Source organism: Python bivittatus, unplaced genomic scaffold (genome assembly GCF_059951505.1).
Source record: "Python bivittatus isolate LINGU-HERP-01145 unplaced genomic scaffold, Pbiv_v1 ctg000020_np1212, whole genome shotgun sequence".
In the NCBI taxonomy this organism is placed as follows: domain Eukaryota; kingdom Metazoa; phylum Chordata; class Lepidosauria; order Squamata; family Pythonidae; genus Python; species Python bivittatus.
In genome coordinates, this window is record NW_028277030.1 from 32,010,584 (window position 1) to 32,036,339 (window position 25,756).

General features: G+C 38.4%; 1 protein-coding gene across 1 annotated transcript in view; it reads left to right on the forward strand.

Annotated features, from left to right (window-relative positions):
• The window catches only part of SH3YL1 (SH3 and SYLF domain containing 1), a 33,707-nt gene that overhangs the window by 687 nt on the left and 7,264 nt on the right, over positions 1–25,756 (forward strand). The window contains exons 2-8 of the mRNA XM_088136696.1: positions 9,115–9,225; positions 10,824–10,937; positions 15,819–15,883; positions 18,592–18,704; positions 20,432–20,560; positions 21,263–21,428; positions 22,322–22,373. Of these exons, the coding sequence (XP_087992822.1) occupies positions 9,115–9,225; positions 10,824–10,937; positions 15,819–15,883; positions 18,592–18,704; positions 20,432–20,560; positions 21,263–21,428; positions 22,322–22,373 (750 nt within the window). The remainder of the gene's footprint in view (positions 1–9,114; positions 9,226–10,823; positions 10,938–15,818; positions 15,884–18,591; positions 18,705–20,431; positions 20,561–21,262; positions 21,429–22,321; positions 22,374–25,756) is intronic.

A 25,756-nucleotide genomic window follows, 5' to 3' on the forward strand; every position in this document is an offset into this window, starting at 1 on the left:
AGAATCACAGCCTCACAAATTGTTAGAGATCTGTTGTATTTGTATTTGGCTGCAATGACTTACGTATTTGTATATATATTGGGCTGGCAACCAAAGTGTGAGGAAGATAGATCTAAACCAGCTAAAACTAAACGCTTTATATCCCCTTCACGTTCTAATGATAAGTAACCTCTTTATTTTAAAGATAGCTAGGGATATATTTCAAGTCTTCCTTGAGTCAAGCTTGGCTTTGACACATCCATGGCCTTTCCATGTGGTTTGCCATTGCCTTATTTCAGGATGGGGATATGTCTTTGTTTTTGTTTTTTGATTTCCCAGTTTAGCCTACAGCCCTGGTTTTTCCTGGTTCTTTCCCATCCAAGTACTAATCGGTTCCAACCATCCTTAAGCTGAGTAAACCAGATTGACACCTGCTAAGGCAAAGCTATGTTTGGTTTATCCCTGTTGGGATCAGTGGAGCTCAAGGATATCCATGCTGACTTTTTCCTAGTAATTTCTGTGATAAAAGAAAAAATTGTTGAGAAATAAACAGTTTTATAGGCATACACATGTAAAAGGAGAAGGAGTCTAGTAGCACCTTCTCAGACTAACATTTTTTTAAAAAATAAAATTTGTTAGTCTGAAAAGGTACTAATAGATTCCTGATTTTGGGATACGGTAGGCTAACACTGCTCTCCTACAATATGTAAAAGGAAGAACCGTGGATGGAGTTTCATAATCAAAATAAGGTTTTGGAAGTTCCCAAGAGTTACTAGAATAAATTTTAAACTGAGCTGTAATCCAGGTCACTATTATCTTCTTTGTGTTGATGTTGGGATAAGGTAGAAATTGTGGCAAAAGTAGTACTTGAACTGAAAACTTCTCACTTTAAATTAAATATCAGCTCTCATAATACATCACCAGTAAAAACTGTTGAGAAGAGACAGTGAAATATCACATTAATTACATTGTGTATAAATAAATATAGAAACAGTTTTCAAAAATATATTGACCCTACTTCTATAAATTGCTCTTTCAAAAAGTAATTCTATGACAGTTTGTTATCCAACCTGTAAGTTCAGAGATATAAAGGCAAATGTGTTACTTTCTGTAGTGTGGGCCCTGAAATAGCTTAAAAACGCTTCTGGTTAATATTTGGATGAAGTATTCTCGAGACTTGAAAATCCAGATAGGATCAGGCCAACCTTTGTTCTGAGATTCTTGCCCCACTTTTTCTTCTCTCATTATTTGTTTCCGGCAGTGAATGGAGGGCAGACTAATAGCTACCAGGACAGTGGTATGCAGTTCTTTAAATGAACTATTTTCCATTATTACTTGCTATATAGGCAAAACAAAGGCACTTGTGATATGGGCATGGTGGGATTTCATATATCCTTGCCAAAAGTCAGGTGTGTCATCTGGAAGAGCTCTAATACCCCTTTTTAGACTTCTCAATCAGTTGAATATTGGAAAGAGATGAATAATAAAGGGCTCAAGACACTGCCTACCTGTCTCTAAAAAAGAACAGGGCCAATTGGTGAGAAAAAGTGGCAAAAGAATGACTGCATCTGAAAATGGGCTGGATCTGGGTGGGGACTGCTGCAGAAGGAAGAAAATCCCCCAGTGTATCCCTTTAGGAAAGGTAGTTAAGGAGTGGCTCAAAACACTATTTCCTCCATTCTTAAATCCCCTCCCTCCTGGTCACATGACCCAGTGGGTTGCTGCTGTTAAGTCATGTTCAAGTTTTCCAACTTGTTTACTTGTTTTAGCTCTAGGTGTCAATGCATTTAAGCTGCAACTGCTGTTTATTGGGGGAGCTATACCTCTTCGCCCACACACTAGGAGACAAGCCCAACTCAACAGCACTTAGCTAAATTGTTATGTCATTTATGCTTGTGACTATAGGCTGTTCAGATTACTGTGTGAGGTTGATCTTGAAGATAGTTCAAACGTTGAATTTGATTTAAAATTATTATCAGGCTTTGACTAGGCATGGTAAAACTCTGTTCTCCAGATACCTAGCCTTTGTTTAGGAATTGACTTCTTGGCAGAAGACTCATGACTACAGTGGCAAGATTCATTCCTTTATTGCAGGCAAGCATGAAGCCATCTGTATACAATACATTTGTCCACTGTAACACATAGAAATAAAAGCTCTTATTTTTATCTTTCTGGGTTTAAATTCTAGGCTTTTTCCTCCTGCCTTTCTGAATCAGTGGAAGCTATTGAAAAACGTCTGATCTTTGTTCACATAACTTTTTTTTTTTCTTGCTTGAATGCTGCTGGCAGCTTCGTTCTTTATAATTCTGTGGATAATTTTAGCAGGGGATGTCTGAATAGCATGTCACTTAATTTTACTTGACTGCATTGGCTGCCAGTTAAATTTCAGGACCAATTCATTGTTCTAGTTTTAACTTTTAAAGCCCTGAATATACTGAGCCTGTTGTAGTTTGTAATATCACTTGGTTTTCTTCAGCTGCTTAGGCAGGCTGGAAAAAAAAAATCCAAAATTAGGTTAAAGAGCTTCCAAGGTAGATCCTCCTTTAGAGTTGTACTGAATATTTGCTCAGGGAGAGCCATTCACATAGCTCCTTTTACCTTGGGTTGTTCACACAGGTGCAATGATTGTGCAAAGGTTTTCACCTTTTCTCTACTCCTTGATCTGCCTTAAGGAGAATATTACAACAGATTTGTGGACAAAATCTATTAATATGAACATTCACAGTAAAAATTAAAATTGAAACACAGGAAAAAATGGGATAGGGAAATGGTAAGCCACTTGTTGCAATGGGCTAGTAGGTGCATTATAACCCTAGAACAAGGCCATTTTTCTCCACTTTCTGCAGCTCTTTATCCTATATCCCATATTATTTCAGATGATCCTCATCCCTTCAGAGCAATTTCCCGTAGACATCATAATTGTGTTAGACAGAACAGTCAAAATCAGGTGCTTTGGCTTCGGAGAGCAGAATTACATAGCTGTGACTGGATACAACTTAAATTCAGCAAACTATCAGATTCTAATAGTGCACCTGTATTATATTTGACTTTGTTGGAGACATAATCATATTCATCATTATGAATCATCTTTCTGAGCATCTCAAATAATCTAGCCTCCACCTCATTGTTGGTCAATATATAAATGAATTGCAATTTTTAAAAATACACAGTCTTTTGACAATATAGAAAGCAGGCTGTAGAAACAAACACTAATAGAAGTGAGTGTTTCTAAGACTATTCCCAAATTTTCTTTCTACAACAAACAGGAACAGGGTTATCAACACAATGTAGGGAGAGAGAATAGTGACATGGTAGAAGGGCTGTACTGCCTTGGCCACAGATTTAAATCAACAACTCAGTTCATGCATCCTATTAGTTAAAGAAGGATATGCAAATAGTAGATGAACTTTAGGATGTTTATTTTTATCTGTGCTGCTTCATCATCTTTTTGAAAATAGGGCTGCAGAGGGGAGGTTAATATTATTGACAACAGCAGTGAACTGTCATAATGTGGAAGTACTATGTATGCTTTACAAGTAGTCCTTGGGTTACAATGACAATTGGGACCTGTCCCAATTCTGTCGCTGAGTGATGCGGTCATAAAGCGTGGCATCATGTGACTGTTGCTTAGTGATGGCAATCCTGGCAGTCCCTGTTGTCATCATTAAGCAAGGATCATGCGGGTCGTTAAGTGAGGACCTCACGTGACCATGACATGGGAAGAGGTGCTTAAACCGCATCCCAGGCAAGCAGGCCGACAGGTGCTATGGAGTACAGGTGGGCAGGTGGGTGCCACGGAGTACAGGTGGGTGCTACAAAGTGTGGGTAGGTGGGTGCCGTGGATGGGACTATGGAGTATGGATGGGCAGGTGCTATGGAGTACGAGATCCACATGCCACCCAGGGCTCCTTGGGAGAAAAAATGGCAGGAGTGGGAGTGACCTGAGACCTCCTGCTGGCTTCCCCGTTGCTTTGCTTGTGGGAAACTAGCAGGGAAGGTTGCAAATGATGATCACGTGACTGCGGGATGCTGCAACCATTATAATTGCAAGCTGGTTGCCAAGCACCCAAATTGTGATCATGTGACTGCGGGGACACTGAGATTGCCGCAACTTCAAGGACCAGTTGTAAGTCCCCCTTGTTCAGCATTGCCGTAACTTTGAATGGTTGCTGAATGAGTGGTCGTAATCCAAGGACTACCTATACTGTGATGGTTCCCAACTTTTAGTTCATGGACTATCTATTTTCTTTGGAGGTACTGCAAATGGTCAATGGGGGAAAAAGATGATGTAAGAGTAATATAATTCCCTGGATCTATTGTATTTGATACATGACAGTACATTATTATTTGCAGTTCACAAACACTAGTTAATGCAACATTTTCTTAATTTAAATAGAATTTTACATGATGTCAGTGTGAACTGATGCTTTTGCACATTTGATGGTTTCATCATGGGAATCCAGAAATGGATCAATGGTATTATTTGGCATGGTTACGAGAGAGCACGTTTACAATGGCTTGCTTCTGTGGTGATTCATAAAAATATACAGTATTGATATTTTTTTAAAAAAGGAAAAGGTAGGCAACCATGTCTTACTATCATCTCTAGGTGAAGATCTTTAGCTACACTGGTACCAAATAATCTAGGAGTGCTCTACAGAATGCTGGAAAAGGCTATTCTTTCTTTGATAGCCACCTCTATTACTGGGTAGGCAAATATTTTTGTGAATCTGTAGCACGTAAGTAGGAAGCAGCTTGTGGCAGCAACTCCAATAAGCAGAAGACTGTTGAATCTTACTGCTTTTTTTTTCCCTTGGGAGGAGAAAAGCATTCAACAATAATTTCAGTGGTACTGTTCTGTGATACTATGAAACTGAATTGCTCATAGGGCCTGGGGAAAGGAAGTTTTGAATACTTACTTTGAAATACTGGCAGCAGAGATGGAAATGCCAGCTGTGTATCTGCCTTTGAATGCCTTTGTTCAGCAAATCTGTTGACTACTTTTAAAAAAAAATCTGATTATTTTTCAGTTTAGTACTTTGCTTTTTGAGAGGGTAAGATTCAAACAGAAGACTAAGAAAATAGAAAGTATAAAATGGTGTTATTCCAGTTATTGAAGAACCCTGCTAGTAAAATAGCAAAGCATTTTAACATACTTCTGCCAGTCAGTATGCTTCATAGGACAAATTGCAGTTTAGCAGTTTGAGATCAGAAACCCTGTACATGCTAAGATTTAAAATTAAACACAGTTATTAACAAATATGTATTTCTCCAAACTCAGATATAATATAGTTTGTATTTTGCTTACTTTGATGTGTAATAAATAAAAATGATAAGAGGGACAGCTATATTTTCATAGGTTTCTAGAGCAGCTTCTCTTAATTCCAGCACCTTTCAGAATGTGGGGTACAAATTCCATAATCCCATGCTGGCTGGAGCTGATGGGAGAATAAGGTTTACCTTCTTTTTGGGTGTGTGTCTTCAAGTCAGTTTTGACTCTTGGTGTCCACCTGGATAAGACCATGCAGTTTTCCTGGCAGCATTTTTGAAAGTGGTTTGCCCTAGCCCTCTTCCTAGGGCCGAGAAAGAGTGACTAGCCGAAAAACACCCAGATGGTTTGCTGCCTAAGGCAGCACTAAAACTTATGGTCCCCCGTTTTCTAGCCTGGTGCCTTTAACCACTACACCAAACTCACTCTCTACCTTCTTTTTAATGAGATAAAAATAATATGTGTCCCGCCTCAGATTAAATCCTTGCACCTTGGTTGGCTAACATTGCATTTGATTATAATTTTACAGACCATCATTCCAGCTATCCTCCATTTGAGCCTATTAGCTACCAGTATTTTTAATGTGTCTGAAAGCCTAAATTATATGTTTCCCAAGAATATTACAAATATTAAGTATCAATATGTGACCTTTTAAATTATAGTTGGACTAATTTTCTTAGGGAAACTCTTGAGTGTAAAGAACAGCACGGTGTTGGTTTATGAGTACCAAATTAGAAACCTGATGTTTGATGCCTTTCAAATGAATTCATATCATTAGGAACGCAAATAATTTTCAGTGGGTACAAACTGAGTTAGCTTGACCAAAATAAAGTAATTTCATTTTTATTTCCTTTCAGCTGAGTTAGCATCCATTCATATCACCTAGCAGAATAGCTTTTTCCCATAGATTGCATTATCGATTAATTTTACTATTTACTCTTCTTACATTGTAAGTCACAATCTTCCATATGCTGTGGTCATCTCCAGATGAGCAATAGATATTAACCTTTTTCGTCCATTTTCCCTTTAGTCAATCAAGACTTCTACATAATGTTATTTTAGTACGATTGAGAAGCTTAAACTAGGCTATTAGCTTTAGTTGTTCCTGTCTAACATGCGTCATTTCCTGCTAACAATAAGGACTATACTAGACACTTTGGGCATATTTTAGTAAGACCAGTTTTACTCCAGTTGTGAGTTTTGCCATCTCAAATCTAGAGACTACCTTGCAAGCTAGCATCCTGTTGCCTGTATCCCACCTCCTAGAAGGTATATGCAGTGTATCTACCTACACTCAGGATGAAAAAGGATTAGAACTATAACAGAAGGCAAAGCTAATCTGCCAATGAGATTTTTATGGTATTTATTTATATGGTTATTGCCACATAGTGTTCAATTTCATCTAGGGCTCAGATAAATTAAAAATTCCAATCTGTTTATCATGATATGGCTGGATACACTGGTTTGCCTGAAAATGTGCCCCACTGAACGCAGTGGAACAGTTCTGAATAGATATGTGTCGGATAGTGCTCTGAGTAATGGGAATTGGTACATCTTGTTAGGATAATCAGGAGTCCGATACTTTTACGTACTTGTTAATTTAACTTATTGGATGCCATTTTGTAGGAGTAGTTTTATTTATATCTGTGCTACTGTCATGTATTGCTTTTTTCTAATCATGTCTTACTTCACATATTCGTTTAATTAGGAATAATGCAGGGCAAAAATTCCTATGAGATGACCTCTCTCTTTCTCCCCCCTCTCTTTCTCAGTTCCTCAAATGTCATATTTTCCAGAACAGTGTATTCATTCTGTACTGTAAATTAATTTAAGTAATAATAAGTAAACTGAATAATCACACATTACCACTTTGTCTATGCCAAATACTAATTGTAAGTTCATTAAGACAAAATCTTGGCCTTTTGTATTCGGTAAATTACTGCACACATCCCTATTCCTGTACAGGATAATGAAATAAGAAAATCTTCCTGAGATATTTCTGCCCTTTCACCCTATTTTCATTTTTTATAGTTGCACTTTGATTAAATATTGACACATTAGGTGGCTGCAAGCTTCCTTACTAAATAATACATGCAGCCATTACGGATGGGTGGGGCTTTTGAAATTGATGTTGCCCAATGTGTGTTAGAATCATCATATTATGTTTATCGTTGTTTATTTTAATGTTTTTATGTTGAATTTGTTTAATATAAAAGTTGAACAAGTTGTGTTTTTTATTAGAACCCCCTGGGAGTTATACAGTTTTGGCAGTATAAATGAAATAAATACATAATATACACATACATATACATGTATGTGTGTGTGTATGTGTGTGTGTGTATTGAACAGCTCAGTTTTTAATTGTGGCTGTTATAAGCAAACATACATTGCAGTTCAAATGCTTATTTCTGTCTTAAATTGTAGTAGTCTATTCATTAGTCACAAGTTCTTGAAAATATTATAACAGATCCTTAAATGCTTTAGAATTTAATGGGGCCATCAGAATTTACAATAGAACTTCATTTATTTCACTTAGATTAGTTTTATGAGAAAGAGGCTTCCCTTTTCAGGACAAACTCAGTGAGTGATTAGTCAGATTATTAACTGTAAACTGACAGAGTTTTCTTAAAAGTTTTAAAGCTTTTCCAGCACTAAAGCATGGTTTGCTGTTCATTATCATCTTTCTTAAATTAATAGCTGTGAAGTAAGTGTTCCAAAGTCAGCAGCTAGTAAATTTCCTTGCTGGAACTGAACAACTGTTTTTGTGTTTCCTGCTACATCTCTCCCTTGATAGTAGAATTCAGTTGGAACAGTTATTTATGTAGCTTAAGATAAACTTCAGAGCTGTATGGTGGGAAAAAATGTCTTTTATCCCTAACTTGTCACTGTAATATCAGTAAATTTTCCTGTGTTAAGATTTTATTTATTTATTTCAATTTATATAGCCATTCATCTCAAATATATGACTCTGGGCAGCTCATAAAAATGAAAAAAAACAATAGAAAAACACAAAAACGATAGAAAGAAGGGTTTAAATATAACACAAAACAATATAAAAACCATACAAGAGAATCTATTGCTGAGGTATTCTAATACCCATCAACACCAATACAGCCATGGCACGGGCTCTACCACACTCCCAGCTCCCCATGTCCGATGGCAAAACCATGTTTTCAAGGCCTTGCAGGAAGCCAGCAAGGTCAGTGGAATGGTCTGTGAGAATGTCTTTGAGAGACAGGAGAGCCATAGACTAGCAACAGTCAGACAACAGACAGCTGAGCCTGCAGAAGCAATGGGGGCACGGCAAATGTCTCAGAAGGGACCCTCTCTAGTTTTTTGGACTGTAAAGGTGAGGGGGGAGAGATGTAGTTTCAACTTGCAAGATGCTGTTAACTGTAATCTTACAGTAAAGGTAGTGCTAGTACTCATGGTTGATGCTTCCTGTCTGGACTACCTCGCAGGGCTGACAGTCAGGGCCAATCTGATCTCTGGGGGGATGATGTTCCAAAGGGTGGGAGCCATGACACAAGAGTCTCTTTCTGGGCCCTGCCAGACAACATTCCCTAGATGACAGGATCCAGAGCATGCCCTTCCTGCCAGACCTGATGGGACGGGTAGATGTGACTGAAGAGAGATGATCCCTCAGATAATTTGCTCCTGTGCCATGAAGAGCTTATGTCCTCCAGAGCTCTGCCATTATGCTGTTATTGAAGGAAATTGTAATAGCATCACATGATATGACTAAGATAGATAGTTATGGTCCAAACAAATCTTACAAGCCATTGGGAAGATGACAGTTGATTTTTGCCTCTCTGGTAGTGTTATATTATTATAATATCCTTTTATATTCTTTTTTTCTCTTCCAGTGAACAACCCCATACCTTCCAATTTGAAGTCAGAAGCAAAAAAGGCAGCTAAGATTTTAAGAGAATTTACTGAAATAACGTCCAGAAATGGTCCTGACAAAATCATACCTGGTAAAGAGTGAGATTTTCATTTTTATATCTTATGGAAACCTTGTTCTGTGTTGAGTTGTGCTTTCCTCTTTTTTTTTTTTTTTTTTTTAAGTATTCCTAAAGCCTTGTCTTTGCTTGCTGAGTTTATTTGAAGAATGATTCTGTAAAGGCATAGATTCTGTATTTACATTGTGAAATGGATTATGAGCTTGAGGAAAGCACATGTTGTTGCATTTTAAGGTCCCTGCTTTCTATAAAACCTAAGAGAGCGGTTAGTGTCCTAGCCAGCCAGTGGCAGTGGCCCTAGATCAAGAGGTTTCTTTTTCAATCACAATGTGCTTTCTTTCAGATGGATTATAAAAGGCCAGTGAAATAGTATTTTTATGGAACATATAATTAATTCCTTTCCTGCTTCATTTGCCCTTAGAAATAATGCATGCTAGAGGACCAATTTAAAAGATTACTGCCTCACTGGCTGTCCTGAATTTGCAGGTGACATCCAGAATATTAATGACAACAGACCTCATTGTTTCTTGTTCATGAAGCAAAATTTTGTCTTAAAATATCTAGGAGAAAAAGTTCTAAACAGTAACAGTGTTATGATATTTTTATACCATCAACTAAAACCTACAAATCAAGGGAGTTTGCCCTTGAGTTTAGAGTTTGCCCTTCTATGGTCTTTTCTGCTTGAACATTTTCTAATAGAAAACTACTTCTTGTTTTTTGGGGAAAACACACTTTTCTTTTAAAGGCTGACTTTGAAAATGACAGTTCTGGGGACTTATTTTTTTCAGTTTTGATTTTGATGTTAGAAATAGTAATTTCCACTTTGGTAACAAAGTCTTAGGGTAGGAATTTAGTGTTAAATTGGATTCAGACTAAGCCAATGGTATGTGGGAATGACCTTGGGAGACAGGGCAAGGAGACACAGCCAGGGGAACTGTCAGATAAAAGGCAGCTGAGCCCTCGAGCCCGCAGCAGAGATGTGGGTGGGTCAAGAGGCTCAGAAGAGACCTTCCCCAGTTTCTTGGGCTGTAAAAAGGGACGGGAGGAGAGAAGTATTTTCATACTTGCAAGATTCTGTTAATGTAACCTTACAATAAAGTAGAATTAGTTCATCTGGTCGTGTTTCCTGTCTGGTCTACCTAGTAAGGCTGACAGGTACTGACTCTTAAATCTTTTTGCCTTTGAATATGAAGCTTTCCATAGTCCTAGTAACTATCATGTTTTTCCAAAAGAACAAATCAGAAGGGTTTTTCTTCCTCAAAAAAATTGTAAAGTGTATAAGGTATGTAACAGTAGCTATAGCATCCTGTTTTAGTTAGAATTGGAATGGATAACTCATCAATAACAAATTTAAAATATTATCAATAACCCTCAGTCTGTTCTTACTAGCAACAATAACAAAAATTGGGAGTCTTTGTCGCCTGCCCCAAGTTTATTTAGCAAAGTATTAAAATTTGGGGGATTGCAAAACAATTCTATAATATAGAATGAATATTGTTCCAATCACAGAATATTCACTGGCTTCTAGCAGTATAAGTTTATTTGCTAATATTGTATTTTAAAAAATATACCTCTAAGTTATATGTAATCTTTAATTGTTTTGTTATTTGCAGCCCATGTAATTGCCAAAGCAAAAGGCCTTGCAATCTTGTCTGTTATCAAAGCTGGATTTTTGGTAACAGCTCGAGGAGGCAGTGGGATCGTACTAGCTCGCCTGCCTAGTGGAGGTAAATTTATCTTTTCTAATTTAGTGCAACAAACCTACCTTAAATACATGCTCTTTTTTGTCCTACGTCTTAAGAACATTACTAGTAGCATGGCTGCATCTTCACACCCCGCGTGTCCATTTACTTTCATCATGTGTGAAGCTAATGCATTTATGTTCCTTGCTGGACACAACTACCTACCTCTGATACTTGCACCCCTTCCTGTGTCCTTATCAGAAATGCTCCTGACACAACAGTCTCTTTCTTTTGTGAACATAGAGTTTTGGACTTTGGCGAGGGGTGGGGGTTGCTTTCTACTTTTTTCCATACTCTGATAGGCTTTGGTTCTTCCCTTGCTCTCACTGGAACTCCATTGCATTACTCTTAAGGACTGTTTTTGCCATCTCTGTAAATTCTCCTCCTTCCAGAATATCTACTTCTGCCCTGTCTAACTGTTGTAGTGACCGGGTAGGTGGGCTCATCGTCAGCTTTCACCTCGCTGCTTTGCTCAGGGCCAGCATCTGGACCTGGTTAGTTGCTTCCACTGCATCCCCTACAGGACCGCCCCTAGTTTCCAAATGAAGCTCTGGGTAGTCCCTTGCTGTCAGGATTAGGAGGTCTATCTTGATTGACACTCATTCCTTCTGTCCAGGAGGGAGGGTCTCTCATAAGGGTCTACTAAATCTTCCCCAAAAACAATGACATAGAAACAAGCCTCCATCACTGCAAACTCCTGCTCTTCTTTCCAGACTTTCCACTGAAAAGGTATTTTAACTAGGATAGATTTTGCTTGGGCATTGACAAATAGCTTAGATTCAGTCTGATTTCTTTAGACCTTAAAATTATTTATTTGAATGTATAAACTGTTTCAGCCAAATGGCATACAAAAGCAACAGCTGTAACTAATGCATTAATAATAGTAACATGCAATAACATATCATAACAGAAGCACAACATAAAATGATTGTAAAATTATAATGTTCCTGGCATCAGGAGTTCTACAGCATTCATGTTCCAAAAGCCTTCCTGAAGAGTCAAGTTTCTACAAACTGTCAAAATGCCAGGAGAGTGGGAGCTACTCTTGCCTTGGGGAAGCAAGCTGTTCTAGAGGAGGGGAACCCCATAAAGAATTCCCACTGTGCCCCCCCATCACTTTGGAATAGTTTTTAAGATATCTCACTTGTTCATATTTGAAGCAATTGGGGGCTGAGGAAGCTTGTTCCCTGGAGTGGGTTGGGTAGGGTTTGACATGGCATAACTTGATGTGATGGTGTTGGCATTGGATGTGGTGTGACTCTAGGACTGGACTGGTTTATTCTTACTTTCTAAATACCTTGGGTCAATCAAGTTGGTATGTTTCTATGGCGCCTTGAAATCTGGATTCTACCACCTGCTTTATCGTAGATCAGGTGTAGTAGTTGGGCCATGTTGCATGAGTTCAATGACTTCCTCAATCGACTTGGCCCCAAAACTTTTATGCCAAGCAGTATATGTCATTTTCACATTATGGATGAAGGTGTGATAAGAATCAGGTGTCTTCTACCATAGAGACCTAAAATTCCTTCTAGGATTTTCTGGTGCCAGTCCTAGTCTGGAATTTATCTTGGTCTTGAATAGTGCATATTTGTCCATTTTGCTCCAAAATTTTTGCAGGCAACAGGGAACCAGTTAAATGTGGTCTCAAACATTGTATACACTGACTTTCTTCCACCTTGTGGCAGTTTTTTTCAAAATGTCCAGGGAGTAGTAAGGATCCTCCCCCCCCCCCACATACATTCTAGAAGACACTCTGTTCTTCAGCTTTTCCCTTTCCAACTAATAAACACACTCCTTTTCCTCTCTCTGCAACTCTAATCTCTTTAATTCTTCCATTTTTAAAAAAGTTTTCCTCCCTCCATTCTTTTAAAATCTCCTTGATTAGCTAGTTCAGTTTCCAATTTCTTGAGTTCACATGGGTCAGTGGCTCCACTTGGGGTGACAAGGGTGACTCTTCAGCCTCTGCTGTATCAGTCTCAGAATCTGACATGTTCATGGGCAAAATGTCTTCTAATACTAACTTAGCTATCCCATCAAATGTGAAAGCTAAACATAAAAATAACTTTATATTTTTATATGTCTGCTAAAAAATTGCAGGAAAAAAAAGGGGGAAAATAATTATTTGATCTGCATTAAACTCCTGTCTGTATGCCAGCCACAAGACATCCATTTATGGCTTCCATCGTGTCAATCATGACTAAGTCTGAAGGTTAGAAGATTGGAGGTCTCAATCCAGAAGTCCTCTAGGTCTATGCACCCTAACTCTGCCTCCTGCCTTGGGGTAGCAGATTGTCACTTACTACTACTTCTACTACTACTACGTATCGTCCAGGGAGTACCTCTCTCAATATCTCCCCCTTAACCTTGTGAGGCTCCCACAACCTATATTACATTTGGAAAAATTAAAAGGAAAGAGAGAGAGAGAGAGAGAAACAGGAAATGAAATAAATGATATAACGCCACTTCCTGACTTTATTATGTCAAGGCAAGTACCTATTGGAATCAAACCCCTTACAAGAGATAAATAAAATCACACTTCATTATTAAAAAAAAAGAAAAGAAAAATGGGAATGTAAAAATTCATGTATGACTTTAAGCAAAAAGGATAAAAATATATAGTTGATCAAATCACAAACAGCATCTTAAAAGAACTTCCAATACAAAAATGTAAAGGAAAATATAAAGCTCAGGCAGACCACAAGTAGATGCTGGTTTTCTGTTACTTAGGGGAACATCTGTAGCAGAGAAATCCCAAATGACATAAACTCACACAATTACTGATACAATACAGAGAAAATAGATTGCAGAGATAAAATATTAGACTTAAAGACACTTAGCAAAATAAATTAAAAATCTAACAGAGGGTTCTCCCTAGACCTTTTAACCTATATCTTAGAGACCTGTACATTTTGTTTGCTTTTCTGGATTTTTTTTTCCAACTTGTACTTTTTTCTTCTTTTTATTCAGAAGCTGAAGAAATTTCTCTTCTTTTCCCAGCCCAGGCACACAATTTCTTCCAAGTTCAACTTGCCTTTGTCCTTAAAAAAACACACACACGTATTTTCTCTCTCCAGCATGGGGCTATATTGGTGTTATATCTTGGTGTGTACATGACAAAAGGAGCAACTCAATTGTGAAGATGTATATCGAAACAGAGGACCTAGACTGGGTTCTTGGAGAATGTGGGGTGGGGACTTGCCTGCCCACTCACTATAATTTCAAAACAATTCATGCCTTCCGATTTTGCACTAAAAAAGACATTTCGAGGGACCCAAAGAAATGGCACACACAATATGTTTAGTTAAAATACGTGTTGAATGGAATAAAATAATGAATATTCTTAATTAGTTAATTAATTAGTTAATTAATTAATTAGTTAATTCTTAATTAATATTCTTAATTAGACATGTATTTAAAATAAAAGTGGAAAATGATAGAATATGGCAAATCATCCTATTTGTTCTTACTATATAGAAAGGCTAATGTTCATTATATCATGGTCTAGAGTCCATTATTTAGATAATACTAATTGGATTCTAGCACTTTGATACCTCTGTATATTCCTCTCTTAATAATCAGATGAAAAGACTTAAATTCCTTTGGTTCCACTGTGTAAAAGATCTCCTCAAAAACGATACACTAAAACTTAGGCAGAACTGCCTTTTTATATTATGGATGTGGCCACATTTGCAGAACCATTTGTATTCCTGTGCTGTCAGTCACTAATAGTCAGCTTCTGGCATTATTCTGAAGGATAGTTTGCAAATGAAAGCTCTCTTTGTCTTGAGTCAATATTTACTTATAAAATAAGAATGGTATGTGAAATTGGGAGTTAACTAAACCTCACTATATGCTGTTGAAACATCTTGGGTTAAATAATACAAATATTTTATAAGTGAGAATTTGCTGTTGACTCAGTTCTCATTGATGAAAGATAACTAGTTTTATGTGTGTTCTAAAAATATTTCTATCCAATATGTGTAACAATAAACTGGACATTTGATGTCAAAAATAGCTGCACATTATTTTCTATCTTGTTTGAATTTTAACAATTTGGAATTAATACAATACAGGTGGTCCTTCTTTAACAACCACTTGTTCAGCGATCGTTCAAACTTATGACAGCGGTGAATGAGTGGTACTTACAACCGGTCCTCGAAGTTCTGGCCATTGCAGTGTCCCCATAGTCATGTGATCGCCATTTGTGACCTTCACTGCCAGCTTCTGAGAAGCAAAATCAATAGGGAAGCCGGCAGGAGGTTGCAAATGGTGACCACATGATGTTGTACTTAATGACTTGCAGGATTCACTTAATGGAAACCAGAAGTGCCGAAACCGCTGTTGCTAAGCGACGCAGTCGTGATGTCTTGCTTTATGACCATGTTGCTTGGCGATGGAAATTTAGATCCCAATTACCGTAGTTAACTGAGGACTACCTGTACTTGGTTACAGAAATAACTTAACTGTTTGTAGACTTCATATTTTCTTTTAATTTATTTTTTATTTGCAAATATAATTCATGAAATGGTATGAAATTATTTGTGAACAAGCTTTTAATTTTAAAAAAAGTTGTGATATCTTTCTGATTTCACTAGTGTTGATGCCCACCAACATATTCATCAGTGTCTTCCATATTTCCTGTAGCATCACATTTTTTATTTTATGATTGACAGTATTGATGTGGCAGCCATTTTTATGAAACAAATTCCCCTCTCTCCCCCCACATCCCCTGCAACAGCCATAGTGCTCTGGATATACCCACTGGCCAAAGGAGTTGAGCTCTGCAAAAAACGCATTTACACCTGTTACTGAGTCAAAATTAAGCATTCAGCATAGTCACAGCATTTCTCTTATTTACATTTATAGGCTGGTCTGCTCCGTCTGCCATAGGAATTGCTGGCCTTGGTGGTGGATTTGAAATCGGTATTGAGGTGAGTATTTAGGGTTGTGATGTTACATTTATTAGTTCTAAAAACTGACTAAAAAGATGTGTCCGGTGAATCAGACAATAATCTGAAATATTTGGTAATGTTTTAAAAGATAGGTAGTATGTAAAACAGCAACAGTGAACCAAGAGAGAGCCATCCTGTATGATGAAAGGGAACAGTTGTCTTCTAAGAGGATTTCTGCTGTACTAGATTTAATAAGATCCAATAATAACATTAGTGTGATTGCCTTTTCTGGAACACCATTTTTTTTCTTTTTCCCAAGGGTGATTTAAGTGATTAACTCAGTGTTAATAAGATCCTAGCTGGGCATACACTATTTTTGCTTTTACTTTCATTTTCTTTCCATATTTATTATCTAAGTAATATTTTCAAAACAAATTTTAACAACAGTAATTCTGTGGGAGTTCTACTCTGCATTTACATACATTATGTCCTAGAAGAATGAACATTTACAGTGAAAAGCTTGATAGCAGCTTCACAGCCAGTAGTTTGTAAACTCATTTATCCAGTTAATGCAGAGTTACTGTGCTTTCTTCAAGAATTATATTCAAAGATGAAATTAAGAAAAAAATGAATCAAAGTTTATGGATTAAAAGAGGAGCAAGATACCTTTATATGATGATTGATTGGTGTGGCTGCAGGATCCTGAGGTTTTGGTCCAAAGCAGTTGTATTGCCCACATTTGTCTTGCAGTTGTCAATTATCAAAACCAAGCAATGAACTCAAGAAAACTGATGGGGATGACACAGCTATTCCACTGGCTATGCTTTACCCATCCAGTCTGTCACCATTACTATTTTCTGGAAGGAAATAGATGCTGTGTGCGAAGTCAGCTATAGTAGCCAAAGTTAGAAAGTGAAGCTTCTTCAATTTATGGGAAGTTTTTCTGAGTTGAGAAACCATGCCAGGGCTCTATAATAGGCCAACTTTGTGGGAAATAATGGTTGACACATGAACCTTCAGCTATATCCCGCTAAGAATGGTGTCAGTGGCCTTTTCAAGCATTCATATAGTTTACAGAATTATGACACAGTTTCAGAGCAACTAATTATCATGTGGTAAATCCTGTTTCTACCTAGATCCTTATGGGACATATGACTTTTCTGGTAGAATAAATAATGAGGGTTTCAGCAAGGTTGTGCAAGCATGCTTCTCAGCCTAATAATTCTTCCCCTCTTCTTCCCCTCCAAGATTTTTGTATCCTGATTTTTTTCTACAGTTTTTTCAAAGTCAGTCTAGTTACTTCCTTTCACTCAAAGAAATGCTACCTTTTTATGGCAGTGTTTGGAAATTGCATTTAATTTCGTTTTGGTTGTGCCAAGGCAAGTGAAGACAACATTCAGACAAGCTCGGAATGAATGTCTATATTCCAGTTCCTAATAAAGAGTTTGTTTTCTTTTAATTTACCATGAGATGATGGCCACTTAACTTACTTCAGTCTCTTAAATGATCTAGGGAATTATCAAGCTACACTGAGAAAGAGCTCAAGAAATCTCTCTCCCTCTGTCTCTGACACACAGTGGCTTTGTTACTATATTACACTAAGTTGGAGGTCATCAATCTCACTTGGGTACCTCACCTATTGCCCCAGGTGCTGAGAATAATATCAGTCACAACTGCCAAAATTTCATGAGTTTTCAGTACAAAATCACTGAGAATTTAGCTCAAGACTAGACAACCTGCAACCCTTTGGGTCATTGTTTTGGAGATATTTCCTTACCTAAAAAGAGAAACAGAATGCCCAAGGGCAAAAAAGCAGTGGGAGTGTGAGCGACTTATGACTTGCTGCTGGCTTCCCCATTAACTTTGCTTATGGGAAGCTGGCAGGGAGTGTCAGAAATCTCCCTCCCTTCCTATAATAGAGGCTTGCACCATTTGCCCTCCCCTAACAACCCTTAGGAGAGCCCTGGTGAAGCCTCCTCCTCCTCCTCGGCTTACCTGTGGAACTGCCTGCCACTTTGCTGGGGGGAGGTGGAAAAAAGGGAGCCATGTTCCCAAGAGCCCCCTCCCTCAAGGGAGAAGAGGTCTCACTTGTTCACCACCAGTGCCCCCCAGCCAGCCCTGCCTTGCCAGCAGGCATCCAAGTAGCTCCCTCCTCCTTCCCTCAATGCCCACTACCATTGAGAGATTTCAAATTTCTGCCTCATTTCCAAAGCAGTCAATCGCCACTTGCCCGTCGGGACTTGCCACCAGCCAATTGGGTGCAGGGGCCAGAGGGAGGCGGGAAAGAAGTTGGGGATACGCCCATGATGATTACATGACCTGGGCTGACTGCCATGGTGCGGCAGGACAGCAGTGCTGAAGCAGCCACAGATTTCCCAAATTTCTATCCCACGGAGTAATGGTCCTAGATTTTGGACCCATTCTGTAAGTTAGCCCATTTGAGGTTCAAAAATTGTTACTCTATGACACACCATTTTGCCCAGTTGAAGGTTATAGACATGAGAGTTTTAGTAGTATATAGATTGCTGAAATCTCATGAATTCTAGTATTTTTGTCATTTAAAGAAACATGGTAGTCTTATGTGTGCCTGTAGTGTATCTGACAAACACCAAAAGGCATTATATTGTTTACCTTTGCTCTAAGCCAAGATCTGTTGAACAACCCGTAGTTTGCTTCTGGAAAAAGACTAACATTCATTCCTTTTTTTCCCCTCTCGATCTATTCCACCCACAAACTGTTGCCATAAGGTATCAGATCTTGTAATAATACTGAACCATGAAAGAGCAGTTGAAGCTTTTGCAAAAGGTGGAAATCTTACTCTGGGAGGAAATTTTACGGTGGCAATTGGGCCTTTAGGGAGGTGAGTATCATTAATATCCTGTAAAGTCAGAATGCCTGAAACTGTTTCTATGCTCCTTATTTAATTGTTTCCTGAAAACTGAAAATTGTACTGTTCATCTTACACTTGGAGAGGCATTCAGGCAAAACATGTAATGCCACTTTCCTGGGCCATGTACCAATTCCCAGTGCCTGAGGGAGTTCACCTGAATGAATGTTTCTCCATGTCAAAACCTTTGCGTGCAAAGGGGTACAGAATAAAGCAGTTACAACTTTTCTAGGCTTTGGACTCAAACCAGTCACTAATGACTACCTGAAGGCCCATCAGATGCTTCTTTTCATCTGTATGCATTACTAATGTATTCCTTTCCCTTTCTTTTTTCTCTTTTTTCTCTTTTCTTTAGTTTCAGGAAAGGAAACATGAAAAGATGTACATGAACTTATTTTTTCTTATTTTCTACAAGTTCTTGAATTGGTTATCAAACAGTAGTTCAAGGTTATTGGGGGGGTTTTCCCCCAGATCTTTGGGGGTATTTCTTCTAATAGATGACTGTGATATATTTTGAAACACCAACATATTTTAATAGGTGACCTAAAAAAAGGTAACTTGTGTGGAAAGGTTTCTTTTGGGGTGATAACCTGACTTGGATAAAATTTCACTGAGGGCAAATGTTCGGTAATAAGAATTCTGCAAAACACTCACAGGTTTGCCTCACAAAGCACCTTTCTTTTGAAGCATTGAGGAAAATTCCTTTAAAAGTTTGGCACAACTGCTTGGCAGGCTTTCTCAAGTTGTTTGCGGGCGTGTGCAGACAACATTTCCATGGAGTGTGCAAGCGCTTCTGGGGACAACCCTGGAAAAGTCTTTGAAGCAGCCGTTCCGAGCCTTCTGGAGGACACAGTTCCTCCATGGTTTGAGGGAAAGCCCTTTGTCAGCAGCAGCATTTTGCACAGCCTTGTTTAATAAAGATGTCGATGTCAGTGACAAGGGCGTTCATTTTATTTGTTTGTTTGTTTGTTTGTTTATTTATTTATTTATCATGCTTCTTCCCTGTTGCAATCAGAATGATTCTCAGTGGCCCATTGCATATGTCAGAAATCAAAACATCCACCATTAGATTAAAACCAATCCGAATAATAATCCGAATAATAACGATAGCAATAACTGCGTCAAAACCCACAGAAAAACACAGAAACTACAAGAAAACAAGATGGCAGCATGTGTAAATTTAAGGCAAGCCCCTCTGAAACAATTCCGTTTCTAATGTTTGCTGGAAGAGCGAAGAATGGTTGACTCAAGTTTTTAGTTCCATGATGGCTTTTAACTAGGGATTTTTTTCTGATTAACTGCTTTCATTATATATAATTATAAGACTCAATTAGCACAGTGTACTAGAAAAAAACAAGCCTTTGAGTCAAGCTCAGTTCCAGATGACTGTATTGCCATGATCATGCAGATTTCACAGTAGCAATATTTCTATTGCCTTCTCTCAAAATGTTTTTTCAACTGCCTAATATAGCCTACAGTGCTGGGATTTCCATTTGGTGTCTCATCCATGTGCTAACTAGACTAACCAAGGTTGGATAAGTGCTGTCACCTACTAGGGCAGCAGTTTATTGCTGTTGGTGTAACTTTTCAGCAACCTAGTTCACATGGGGAAAGGTGGAAGGAATTTTTAGCACTGGGCAAAGTAAAGATACATACAAATATGACTTCAAGCTCATCATAATATTTTTCATCTTTTTTAGAAATCTAGAAGGCGACGTGGCGCTGCGGAGCTCTGCTGCTGTGTATACCTATTGCAAATCTCGAGGGCTATTTGCAGGAGTTTCTTTGGAAGGAACTTGCTTAATTGAAAGAAAGGAAACCAACAGCAAGTACGTTCAAATGAATAGCCCAGCGTACTTAGTTCAAAATTTACATCCTGTGGTGTAAAAAAGCATAGCATAAACAAAAGCATTTTGTTTTTTAAAAGTTCCCTCTTGAAAATGCTGCATATGGTTTGTATAAAATAACAGGAGGAAATGTTACATTCAGTCGTCAGCATCTTTAAATTGGATTAGAGCTGGAATAGATTCAAAGCAGCTTTGCATTACGACAAGGAACGTTGGTAAAATAACAGTTATTATCAGTTTTGAGATTGGATTACAAAACCTGTGTGTCATCAAAATTCAGGATAAGATGTTTTGGCTGGGAGAAGCTGCTGAAGGATTATAGATGCAGAAAGCCTGCCTGCTGAATCTTTAAATATTGAACATCTTGTTTCAGGTGTGCTTCTGGCATACATATAAATGTTTGAAGGTTTTGTTTATGTACATTCTTCTGAGGCTTTGTGTATCTGTGGGAGGAAACCCCAACTAATGTAGATCATGAAGGCCTTGATACTGGAGTGTCCTGAAAGAGGGCGTGAAACAGTGCGGCATTTTAATCCAAATCCCACTTATCCCAACATGCAGAGTTTTCTTAGTTAGGAAGCAATGAAAGAAATTAAACTGAAACAGAATACCAGGAACATGAAGGTTCTTTTCCCCTCTGACTTTGTGGGCTAACATGAAGGATTTTTGCTTGTTTGTTTTTAGGTTCTATGGCCGAGATATTCGTGCCAGCGCCATTCTGTTTGGGGATATTTCTCCTCCTCTTCAGGCACAAGATCTTTATGATATCCTTGAGTCTTTTTCTCTGCAATATGAAGTTCAGGAGGGGAGAAGCTATAGTAGTGCACCAGTGACAAGAGAACCAAGGAAGGTTTGCATAAACCTGCTTCATATCTGCTTAGTTCCTTCTTAAGATAAAGCAGTGTTTTTCTGTACTTCTGATCATTTATTATTTCAGTTGAACAAGGGCAACGAAATCCACCCCCTGCCAGTAGTACAGTACCATGGCAAGAGCCCTGAAAGTGCTCTTACAGATTTATACCTGCAAATGTAAAAGAAAGCAAGGGACTTTCTTAATTAACTGCCACTTGTCCCATTCCTGCACAAGACAGCAGAGAGTTTAAATTGTTTGGCATTGCAATCTGAAGCAGATCCTAATCTATTCTGTTTAACTCCCCCAGAGAAAGTAAAGGTTTGAAAATAGGAGGCAGGCATTCTTGAATGACCAGCATTTTCAATAGTGCATGGAACAGTTAGTAAAGCTATTTCAATGCTGTGTGCTCTGCCCAGTCCCAGCTAGTAGCCATGATTGCTCTGTTTTGCATTAGCAAGGCAGCCCCATGTTACTATGTCTTACAGTGGACTGAAAAACTAGTGCATGGATAACAAAGGGCTATCTCAGTTGAGAAGGAGTTGTAGCTGGCATGTGAACCATAATTGGTGGAGAGCTGTTCTTGATATCCAGGCCTCCAGAGACAGAGCTAAATTTAACAGTATCCATAAACTGTTAATCTACTTTTTTAGGGAGAATTCAGACCCATGCAGAACTAGCTAATCAGAGTCTTAAAAAACTACTCATAGAAAGTGTGGACATCTCCTGAAGATTATTACATATCTTTCTTTTCCCAAATACTTAGCCAACAGTCATATTGGTTAGGAGATTATGACAGTTGTAATCCAATCAGTTAAGAGGGTACCAAGCTGGAGAAACTGTTTATGCTGTATACTGAAAGTAAAGGTTTTCACTGTTTCCTTTCCTGCCAGATTAATGTAAAGCTACCGTCAAGTAGGATGTCTCAGAACATTCCACCAGAAGGTACTGTATAATTTGTAATATTGATGAAGAATGCATTTTTTCAATAGTGCTACTTCCTGCAAGTTGACATAGAAGGTTCAGTCCTTCTTTGTCCCATTGGTAGATAGACCAATTTCCTCAGAAATGAACAAAATCAAACTTCCTTTTTCAAAGAAAAAAAGGTAAAATGTAAAAAAAAAAATGTTTAACTCTAAATATTAAAATGCAGGCATTCATTGATGGAGAAGATCTATTAGAGAGCCACCCACATCACAGAGCTGTCAACTTAATTAAGAAGTCTGGTCCTCTAGATAGCACTGGTCTGCTCCAAATAAAAAGTTATCTGCAAATCTGTGGAGAAAGACTGGAGAAGGAGTATTCTCAGTATTATTACAAATCACAAATAGATTTTAAAGAAAATATGCTACATTTGAACCCAGCCTGAATGATAGAATAATGGCTAAAGATATATGCAGTTCACAGTTTTTGCAAAGAAATAAAAGCTTGAGGTTTGGTGCTACATAGAAAACAGAAATCAAATCTAGTGTAACTTCCTAGGTAAACATCTCACCTATTTCTATAGAAACAGAAGACTCCTGACAAAGATATTTCCTCTGGTTCAGTTATTTGGCTTTCCATTTATCCTGGGAAAACTTTAATCAGGGGCTGTGAGGAAATTATTATAATGCTATGCTTTTGTCAGCCTTCTTTCTGACTTTTGACTGTTGTTTTTAAAATGACCAAACTTTTTGGCCTTCAACAGAAGGGGAGATTGGAGTAATCTGGCTCTGTATATGATGAAGAGCCCTGACTCACCTGCAGGGATGTGTAATGAATGTCTGAGACAGTGATATGTGTTGTGACTAAGGCTACTGTCAGACAATATAGCAGAAATAGTGTTGCCAAAGGAATGCAAGAACAGTCAGCAGATAAAAGAGACAGTAAATGACATCTAGAGCCAGTTTGGTGTATAAGTAGTCCTCAGGTTATGACGGGAGTTGGGACTGAAATTTCTGTTGCAAAGCAATGTGATTGTAAAGCACAATATCAAATGAATGCATTGTTTAGCGACAGCAGTCCTGGTTGCCGTCATAACCCCAGGACCACACAGGTCATTAAATGGGAAGAGGCGGGAATCCCAAGCAAGGAGTGTGCATGTGGGGGGGGGTATGCAGGTGCTGTGGGCGGTGTTGCAGGCACCCTGGTGTGGGCTGTGGGTAGGCGCTACAGAGCATGGGTGGGCCAATGGGCTGTGGGTGGGGCTGCAGGCAGGTTGGTGGGGGCTGCAGGTGGGGCCACAGGAGGGCTAACAGGGGCAGTGGGCAGGTTGGCAAGGATCACAGATGGGTGCTACAGAGCGCAGGCGAGCTGGTGGGGGCCGAAGGCAGGGATGCTGCAAGCAGGTGCATGCTATGGAGGGCAGGTGGACCTGTGGATGGGCATGCACTACAGAGTGCGGGCAGGCAGGGGAGTGCTATGGAGTATGAGATCCCGGGTTCTGGTACTCTGTAGCAGCGCTCCTTGGGAGAAAAAGTGGCGGGAGCAACTTATGAGAGCAACTAACAATCTTCCCTGATGGCTTCCCCATTGGCTTTGCTTATGGTAAGCCGGCAGGGAAGGTTGCAAATGGCAATCATATGACTGCAGGATGCTGCAACTGTTGTAAGTGCGAGCTGGTTGCCAAGCACCCAGATTGCAACTACGTGATTGCGGGGGTGCTGCGATGGCCAGAACTTCAAGGACTGGTTGTACCACTTGTCCAGCACTGTCATAACTTTGAATGGTCACTGAACGAGTGGTCATAACCTGAAGACTACCTGTAGTGATTAAGGCATCAGGCTAGAAACCAGGAGACCATGAGTTCTAGTCCTGCTTGGGCACAAGCCAGCTGGGTGACTTTGGGCCAGTCACTCTCTCTCAGCCCTAGGAAGGAGGCAAGGGCAAACCACTTCCAAAAAATCTTGCCAGGAAAACTGCAGGGACTAGTCCCAGCAGTCAGCAGGAGTCAAAACCTGACTCAAAGGCACCCAGAGGGGAAAAAAAAGACAACTCTGGGAAAGGTGGAAATATAAGAAAGAGACTCAAAAAACCCCACCTTGATTCTGTATGGTATAAGAGGGGGGCCGAAAAAAACTCTGTTAGGCTTTCAAGATTCTGTTATTGTACAAAATTGTATTGTATTGTATTCTCTTATTGAGTCGAGTTCCAGTAGACCTTGTGGTGTCTGACTACCCTAAATCAAAGAGTCGATAGGAAAACACTGGTGATCAGAACACATTCATAACACTAAGCAACAAAAGAAAAAATGCAAATATGTATAACACCATTACATAAAAGCAACAAAAACTTCTTGATAAGCATAGCCATTTTAAAAAGGGAACAATCGGGGCAGAGAGCCTGGAAATTATGTTATAAATGAAGCAACTCCAAAAGGTTGACCATATTGTTTGAAATTCTTCTTGTCCTGTGGTCCATAAAGACTAATTAAATCCATCTTTCTCAACAGAAGAATTGTTTTCTAAAAACAGTCTTTAAGTAGCGACTGTCTTTCTGCATGCATACTACAGAATAGTATAGGACTTTTGAATAGGTCATTTGAATATTTATTGTAATTTTTATACTCTAATCTAAACCTATTTCTATACTAACTTATAAATGTAATGTCTTTCCATCAGGAGTTAAGTATGTTTTAACATACACCCTAATATTTCCTCTTCATTATTCTCTTTGTTTTCTATTTTTTAATTAAAAAATTGAGAAGAAGAGTCTAAACAAAGAGATAAAACATGTAAAAAGTATAAAAGAATAAAATGCAAATAGTAACATGTAAATAAATAAGGAATCTAGAGTTTCATGAAGATTACAGTTTTCTAGTATATCATTAATTACTTATGAATTATAAACTACATCACTTTACAAAACTAGGAATTACTCTTAAGAGTACATAGCCAGGACCATGGTAAATACAATATAAATCACAGACTGAAATTATAGGCTATAATACATTGAATCAATTCTGAAAAACTCTTCATTTTTCTTATACTGCTTTAGCTGAGGGAGGAGGAGATGATTTTCTTCTTGGAACATTAAATGTTCCAACTTCACCCTCATCAGTTTTCCATTATTTATATTATATATTTCCAAAGTCAATTTCCTCCCATAATCTTTTTAAAGTTCTGCTTTGTGAAGACACAATGTGTTGTATCAAATAATCACCACCACCACACCACCACTTATTAAGACTGGGCTTTCTCTTCTGTTGCTTTGTGAATTCTTTCTCTTGGTGAGTTTTTATTTATTGTTCTCTCTTTGTTTTCTTAATAGTTCCTGACTGGCTTGCACCCATAGTTCTAGGTTTGTAATAGGAAAAGAAATAACTATCATATAGAATGTATTAACTAATA